This window comes from Nansenia antarctica, assembly GCF_963989245.1.
Source record: "Nansenia antarctica genome assembly, chromosome: 13".
Taxonomy (NCBI): Eukaryota; Metazoa; Chordata; class Actinopteri; order Argentiniformes; family Microstomatidae; genus Nansenia; species Nansenia antarctica.
The window spans coordinates 27,327,543-27,336,238 of NC_137683.1; the positions used below are offsets into that span (position 1 = coordinate 27,327,543).

The 8,696-nt window shown below is 49.3% G+C and overlaps 1 protein-coding gene across 1 annotated transcript in view; it reads right to left on the bottom strand.

Annotated features, from left to right (window-relative positions):
• Positions 1 to 8,203, bottom strand: part of smarcd3b (SWI/SNF related BAF chromatin remodeling complex subunit D3b) — a 32,009-nt gene extending 23,806 nt beyond the window's left edge. Inside the window, 4 exon segments of the mRNA XM_080544306.1 lie at positions 7,891 to 7,899; positions 7,901 to 7,921; positions 7,923 to 7,949; positions 7,951 to 8,203. Of these exon segments, the coding sequence (XP_080400432.1) occupies positions 7,891 to 7,899; positions 7,901 to 7,921; positions 7,923 to 7,949; positions 7,951 to 7,971 (78 nt within the window). The 5' untranslated portion in view covers positions 7,972 to 8,203.
• Between the last annotated feature and the right edge of the window lie 493 nt (positions 8,204 to 8,696).

Consider the following 8,696-nt stretch of genomic DNA (forward strand, 5'->3'; position numbering starts at 1 on the left):
ATAAACACAGACACACACACACACACACACACACACACATCACACATGCATGCATCACACATGCATGACGCACATCCTCTCACTTACATACACACACAAACGCACACACACACACACACACCCGCACACACCTGTCGAGGCATTCGCCACAGTACAAACTGAAGACAAATGTTCAACTGTTAACTGACCCGGAACAGATCAAGCAGTGTGCCTGCTGCCACTGTGTCACGCCGCCCCCCCCCCCCACCCTACCAACCAGAGACCCAGCCCCCACCCCAGAGACCCGGCCCCCACCCCAGAGACCCCCCCCCAGAGACAAGCCAGCGACGCCTGTGAACAGCTGGGGGGCCTCACACCTGTGGTCGTCACTCTCGTGAGAACAGCTGCCACCCAGCCAGGCCACGGAGCTCCACGCCTGAGGGAGGGAGGTAGCTCTCTGACTGCGGAGGGGGGGGGGGTTATCAAAAGGGGCCTCTACCCCCCCAAAAGAGGAGGAGTGAGCTCACCTACGATTAGCAGCGTAGCAGCGTGACAACCAGCACCATAGAGAGAGAGAAGGAACGACTGTTACTCCAGCATCAGTGGTCAGTAAAAGATTAGAAAGTAAATCATTACTTTTCGAGGAGGCGAAATGTTTCCTTTCCGCAGAGCCTTTCTCTCTCTCTTTCTCTGAACGTGTGCCGTTGTGTAGCATTATGAGTGTGGTACGATATCATTCAGTACAGCAATGAAGTGTGAAAAAAAATGCTTAACGTTAACGTTACGCTCGAAATATTCTGTGTCTCACCTCAAAGAACGGATTGCTTGTACGTGTGTGGATGAAATAGTTTTATTATAAATAAAAAAAAAGATGTGGTGTGAGAGAGGATTAATTAATTCTGCTTTCGCCAAGCCAGGTTGAAACACACCTATTCTTAAACCAACCCAACCTAATGATTTCTCATTCAGGGCTGATATCTGAGTGGCTTTACAATTTGGCTTCACACAATTACCATTACAAAATGGCCTTGGCGGTTTAAAAAGCCCCGTTCTCTCTCTTTCTTTTCAGCTTCCCGCAGGAAGCTTTGCCACCTTAAAGAGCTATTGTGACTGTGAAATGTGGCACCTCAACAGAACTGGAGGAATGGAGGGACAATTGTAACCCACGCTACTGACTGACTAACTCCTGTGTGGAAAACACCTTTATAGTGAGTAGCAGGAGGCACGAAGAAATGTGAGGTGTATTGTGACAAATATCATCACCCACCTCTTCCCGGCATTTGAGCTGCTCACTGACATTGAAGCACACACACACACACACACACACACAAACACACACACACACACACACACACACACACACACACACACACACACACACAGAGAAGCGGGTTTTTAAATGCAGTGTATTGGACTCGGGGGGCTGATGCATATGCACCTATAATAACATGATCCACATCCAAACAGGCGTTTTTACGTACGGTGCCTGCATAGTAATGGCTCACTACCTACCGAGCACACACTGGAAGATCAAACATGCTCTTTAGACCAACTGGCCAAAGACAAACACACACACACACACACACACACACACTCGCACACAAATACACACACACACACACACACACACACACCCACACACTCGTACCAAACACACACACACACACAGTCGCACCAAACACACACACACACACAGACACACACACACAGACATACACACACACACACACACAGGTTGTTTATCAACAACATCTGCACATACCAATACAGTATCATTCTGTAAATAAAATCATGTTCGTACAGTAGTGTGTGTGTGTGTGTGTGTGTACTTCATACAGTAGAAACAGCACTGAAATCCAATGAAATACCACGACACACTGCCATAAGGCACAAACCTAGAGGTTTGAATATGTTTGAATGTGCCCTTTAAAATGGAGCCTGACTAGTCAGTCAGTGAGGAGGCTCATAGCTCTGCTACGTAGAGCCATGTTCCCTGACCCAGGCGGTGCTGTCACTCTCCTGGCTGGGTGGGGGTGGGGGGCAGGAGGGCGGAGGGGGGGCGGGCGGGCAGGGACAGCTGTGTGCCGGGCAGACAGAGAGACAGAAAGACAGAGAGACAGAGCGCAGCTAGGAACCTGTTGGGCCAAGCTGCTGCTGCTGCTGTTGGCGGAACACTCTGGTTACCTTGGAGAGGCCATGCCTCATCCCCCTCCCCTGTCCTTCCCTGTCCTCCTCTGTCCTCCCCTGCCATCCACTGTCCCCCCCTGTCCTCTACTGTCCTCTCCTGTCCTCCTCTGTCCCCCCCTGTCCCCCCCTGTCCTCCCCTGTCCTCCACTGTCCTCCCCTGTCCTCCCCTGTCCTCCACTGTCCTCCTCTGTCCCCCCCTGTCCTCCCCTGTCCTCCACTGACCACTTCCTATCTGTGAGTGGAGGTTGCGAACCCCCCCCCCCTGGACGGGGTCCTGAGACCAGACCAGACCACAACGTCCGGGCCACCCAGGGGACTCTGACCGGAAGTCATAGAGGAATGCTAATGCTAATGCTAGCGTGTGTGGCTAACAACAATAAACTGACATACCAAAGTACTGCATATAGATACGCCAAGAAGGAGAAGCCATGGGGGGTTGTTATTATCCAAGATGGCGGCTCTGAATAAGGCTGTCTTCCCAGTATTTTTCCTTCTTTTATCTGATTCTGATTCTGACACTCTTTCTCATTGCCACCCACTGTTGCCTGTTATGCCAACATCCACCCCGAACAAAACATGCTAAACGGACTCTCTACTCTACCATTCTTATTCTCTAACAGAACTACCAACTCCCAACTGCCAACTGGGCAGGAATCGAATCTGCCCGTGCGGATGGATATCTGAGGAGAGAGGGTTCAGGGAGGACTTACACAGGGCCAGAGTTAACCCACACACTGCTACAGATAGATAACCATCTCCCAGGCCCGGAACGTGACATGGATGCACCATCGATGTTGGGGGTGATTGTTGGGGGTCAAGCGGTTATGTTTGAGAAGCTGCGCGATGGAATTTCAAGGAGGGGAGGGCAGAGTTCATGGTGGAACACACACACACACACACACACACACAGACACACACACACACACACACACACAGATAAACACACTTGGGTTAGTCGGTGTCTCCCACACACAGCGCTGCAGGCCCTTATCCCCCCAGACACTGGTCCTCTGTGTCCTGACCTCCACATCCCCTACATGCACACTATAGGAGGAGAGACACACACACACACACAGAGACACACACACACACACACACATAGATACACGCACGCACGCACACACTAACACACATAAACACACACACACACCAGGGTTTCCGTTAGAAAAATTTGCCGTCGGACATCGTGTCCGGGAAGAATTCGATTTACCGGACAAACGTGATATATTCCGGTCATCATATTAAAATATAATATTTTTTTTTTTTTCCAAAATCATATATTTTTTTCCTCCAAATCTAATGTTTGTCGCGGTGATTACTGTTGTGTAGCGTCCTATATATGCCATTTAATGTCTATTTCTCATCCGATACGATTAGATGCGAGCTATATAATATATAATAATATAACATGATTTGACGCATGCGCGCTATGCCATGCGTCAAATCCAGCGCTGAACGGGTCCAGCGCTGAACGGGCGCCTCACTGGGAACTGAACAGACAGCATCGATCAATGAACGGACTCCACATTACGTTAACTGAAGTTTGTTAAATTGTTTGGGATTAATGTGAGTTTTCTATTTTCTCTTTACAGTTTTACCCTTTTTTTTTTTTTATCAATAAAACAACGTCATTTCTATAAGTCTCGCTGGTTGGGAAGGCATTTCGTTTAGCTCGGGAGTATGACAATGGGAAGAACATAACTGTTTATTGAGAAACAATTGATAGGCAGTCTGGGATACGTATATAAAGAAATACCACAATGTCTAGATGTATAACATTTTATTGAACAGTAACAGTGCAAGCATGTAGGCTACGGGGAACAGGGATTTTGGTCAGTAGGTCCTTTGTACAGAGGGCGTTTCTCTCCGACAACGCGTTCCCAGGTACCATGGAAGTCATAGGTAGTCCAGCACACTGACAGAGAGACAGACAGACAGACAGACAGACAGACAGACAGGCAGGCAGACAGACAGATAGACAGACAGACAGACAGACAGACAGTCAGCTTACTTCTACCCTTTTGAGTGGAATTACTCCTTTAATTAGCTGTTAGCCATCTCAAAGCCCCCTGAGTTGCTCGTCAACACTGAGAATAGACCACATTATAGAAACCAAAACACCGTTTTTTTAAATCCACAGGGAATAACCGAGAGTGTAAGGAAAGGCACACCCAGCGCTGTCAGTGGTGGGGAGACTTGAAGTGGCTTTGCTTGATTTCCATCACAGATTCAAGGATTGAAACACTGATGAAAATAGGGAGTAATAGTGATGGGATTATTTTAGATTATTTTAGATTAGATTAGATTAGATTAGGTGAGATTCAACTTTATTGTCATTGCAGAGTACAAGTACCAGACAACAAAATGCAGTTTAGCATCTAACCAGAAGTGCAAATAGTGATATAAAAACAAACACTTAACTTTCGGGGAAACTGCTAAAATAAAATAAATTAAATAAATTAAAAAAGAAAGCGACTATTAGCACCGCCGAATGACAACAAACGTATGAGTAATGAGTAAAACAATGTCACTTTTATAGTATGTTGTTTAACTTGCCGTTCGGTCGCCATGGCTCTGGTGTGTGTAGCAGCTTCAGCTAGCTGGCTGGAAACTTCTAGGGGTGCGTTCGTAAACACGCTCTGAGAGCGCCGGAGCGCACGCTGGCTTCGATGTCACAGAGCGACCGAGTCGTTCGATTGGACGAGAGGCGTTCCGCGAGTGCTGATCGGATTTCCAGAGCGTGTTTACGAACGCACCCAGCCAGCTTTAGCGAATTGTATTCAAAGGGAATTATTTTCACCGGACAATATGTCCGACGACTTTTCAATTTGTCGGACTTCACCAAATTTTACCGGACAAAGACCGGCAATTGCCGGTTAACGGAAACCCAGACACACACACAGACACACACACACACACCCACATGTACAGACACACACAGACACACACACACACCCACACACACACACACATACACACCCACACACACACATCCACACACACACACACACACATCCACACACACACACACACACAGACACACACACAAACACACCTACACACACACACACACACACCCACACCCACACACACTCCAGTCCCCAAGGGCCGCCCACCCACCAGGCCCAAACAGAGCCCTCTCCCCCACTGACACACAGTCCTGGAACACCACGACCTTCAGAAACCAACAACAGCGCAACAGTGTGTGTGTGTGTGTGTGTGTATGCACGTGTGCGTGTGTGCGTATGTGTGTGTGTGTGTGTGAAGGAATGTGGTCGGTTGGCCTTTTGGATGTCGTATCTCTAGGGGAATAATGTTAGCTTTACCTACCCTGGTGTGAATATTCATTCCAATGGTCAAGCTATTTTTCCTAAAACCAGGGGCGTGAAAGTGAAACACTGGGAAGAAAACGTCACAACCTCACCACAAACTAACAAACCTAAAACGACCCCCTCCACACATCCATCCATTCAGCTAAATATTTCTCTATTCTGGAGCCTAATACACACACAATGGAGGAGAGGGCAGCTAGGCGTTGCAGTGATTATAATAACCTGGCTACTATTCCACCTCAGGCCCATGTGGAGAGAGAGAGAGAGAGAGAGAGAGAAGGAGAGAGAGAGAGAGAGGGAGAGAGAGAGGGAGAGAGAGAGAGAGCGAAGGAGAGAGGGGCAGAGAGAGAGAGAGAGGGATACAGAGAGAGAGAGAGAGAGAGAGAGAGAGAGAGAGAGAGAGAGAGAGAGAGAGAGAGAGAGAGAGAGAGAGAGAGAGAGAGGAGGAGAAGGAGGGCATGAAAGGGAAGCTAGGCGGGGAGATATTTGTCTGGGAGCAGCTCCAGCCTCATCAAGGTTAATTGGTCTGTTGAGAGGACACACAGATCTGGGCTCATCAATCACCTGTGCTTCATTGTTTCCCCCCTAAAGTCTGTGCGGTGCGTTCACCTTACACAGCCCTTCCCCTGCCCTGTCTGGCTATGCCCACTCATGTAAAATGCATTTAATCTTCTCATACTGTACTCCAACGGTACCTGCTGCCCCGATACAATTACAGCATGATGGACGTGTATGTAAATGTTGGAGCTCTTTGACTAGTAGGAGATACTGGGGTTTGGGAGTTTAGACAGGGAGGTTTTTTACCTCCGGATTAGAAAGGAAGGGTCGAAAAATCAACACCAAACTTTGTCTGTTAAGGGTTAGCCAAACAGTCTAATTGGTCGTTTTAGTCATCGCTGGGAAGTGGAATTCTCCTGGTTTTGAAACAGGAGTGGTGTTAAGTGCGACACTAAGTACAGACTAAACAAGGTGTCTAAACAAGGAAGGGAACAGACCACCTCACACCGCCTCCTCCTCAACTCTTCACACACAGTCACAGCACTCCTGTTAATCAACACACTTTACCCATCTCCTGTCATTACCAAAACAAAGACTACTACTAAGATATTATAAAAGCTCGATTCCTACACCGGTTATAACTTGCTGCATAGAATACATGAGTCACATTTTTTGTGCCTAACCTCCAACAGCATGTAAAGCTTGGAGGTTGTTTTTGCAGCATGCATCACCAAAATTGCATCATGATTTTTGCATTTCAAGTATTTTGCCAACCCCTTCCTCCCCAGTTACAATAGAAGTCACTCATTCAGACGTTGCCACATGACCATATATGTTCAAATGGTCAGTGTGCTTAAGCCTGGGACTGAGACTGCTGAGAGTGTGTGTTTTGAATGGACTAGTCATTTCCCCCGTTGCTTTTCAAGCATGACTCCAAGCATGGTCTCTCTGTCTGCCCCCCGATAGCCAGGGGGTTGACGGCTGTTTCGCCTCTCTCTCTCTCTCTCTCTCTCTCTCTCTCTCTCTCTCTCTCTCTCTCTCTCTCTCTCTCTCTCTCTCTCTCTCTCCTCTCTTTCTCTCTCCTTCTCTCTCTTTTTGTTTTACAAACACATATGTATCCCCCCCGTCCCCTTCTGTTCCTTCCCTCCACGTCCCTCTCCCTCTCTCTCTCTCTCTCTCTCCCTCTCTCTCTCTCTCTCTCTCTCTCTCTCTCCTTCTCTCTCTCTCTTCTCTCTCTCTCTCTCCCTCTCTCTCTCTCTCTCTCTCTCTCCTTCTCTCTCTCTCTCCTTCTCTCTCTCTCTCTCTCTGTCTCCCCCCCCTCCCTCTCTCTCTCTCTTCCCTCCCTCTCTCTCTCTCCCCCCCTCCCTCTCTCTCTCTCTCCCTCCCTCTCTCTCTCTCCCCCCCTCCCTCTCTTCTTTAAAAAGAAACAGTGTGGGATCCGGGAGCTGGAAATAACCTTCACATGGACGGCTTTTTCCCAGCTATCTCTCTCACACATAGACCACTGCTGCTGCGCCGAGGCTCTGTGTCTCTCTCTCACACACACACACACACACACACACACACACACACACACACACAGACACACACACACTGTCTCACAAACACACACACACACACACATACACACGCACTGTCTCACAGACACTACTCACACCACGCTCAGGCAGTCGCACATACCAGTATATACACTACACACGCGGTCAGGGTGTCCCGGCTCTCCACCTCTCTCTCTCTCAGTCTCTCTCTCCTCTCTCTCTCTCTCTCCACCTCTCTCTCTCTCTCCTCTCTCTCTCTCAGTCTCTCTCTCTCTCCCCTCTCTCTCTCTCTCTCTCTCTCTCTCTGCCTCTCTCTCTCTCTGTGTCTCAATGACAGTACAGGGGGGGCTACTCACCACACCGTGGGACGAGGAACTCAAACAGTTTTGCTCTTGGTGGCTTTCCGCGCTCCCCCCGGCCGTCTCCTCCGAAGCCATTTGATCTAACCAGTCCTCCCCTCTCTCTCTCTCTCTCTCCTCCGTTCAACCCTCCCCGCTTCACGTCTCTCTCCTTCTCTTTCTTTTGTCTTTCCCTCTCCTCTCTCTCTCTTCTCCTCTGCCTCCTTCTCCTTTTCTTCTTCCCCTTCAGCCCCTCCGCTCTCCAAATCCCCTCCCCTGCTCCACTTTTCCTTCTCTTTGTGTTCTCCTTTTCTCGGCGCTGGCTGGCTCCCTGGCTCTCTCTTCCTTCTCTCCTCTCTGCCCCTCTCTCTCTCCCTCCCTCTCTCTCCCTCTCTCTCTCTCTCTCTGTGTATTTAACGTGCAGTCTTGCCGAGCTCTCTCACTCTGTCTGTCTCACACCACTTTTTAGTTGAGCTGCCTTTCAGGAGCCCGTGGAGTGGAGGAGGGAGGAGGAGGAGGATGGGGGGTAGGGGGGGGTGGGTGTGGGGGCCCGGCAGGGGGGTTTCAGACCGGCCCACCCTGCCGGCCCCCCGCCACAGCTGTTGCATTCCATTGGTAGATAAGGGCATGCGGTGTGGCTGAGTGGCTTTGCCAGTGGCTTTGCCTGCCTTCCTCCTCGCTGGCTGTTTGAACAGCGACAGGAGAGGGGGAGAGAGGAGGGGAGAGAGAGACAGAGAGAGAGAGGGAGAGAGAGAGAGGAGAGAGAGAGAGAGAGAGAGAGAGAGAGAAAGAGAGAGAGAGAGAGAGAGAGAGAGAGAGAGGAG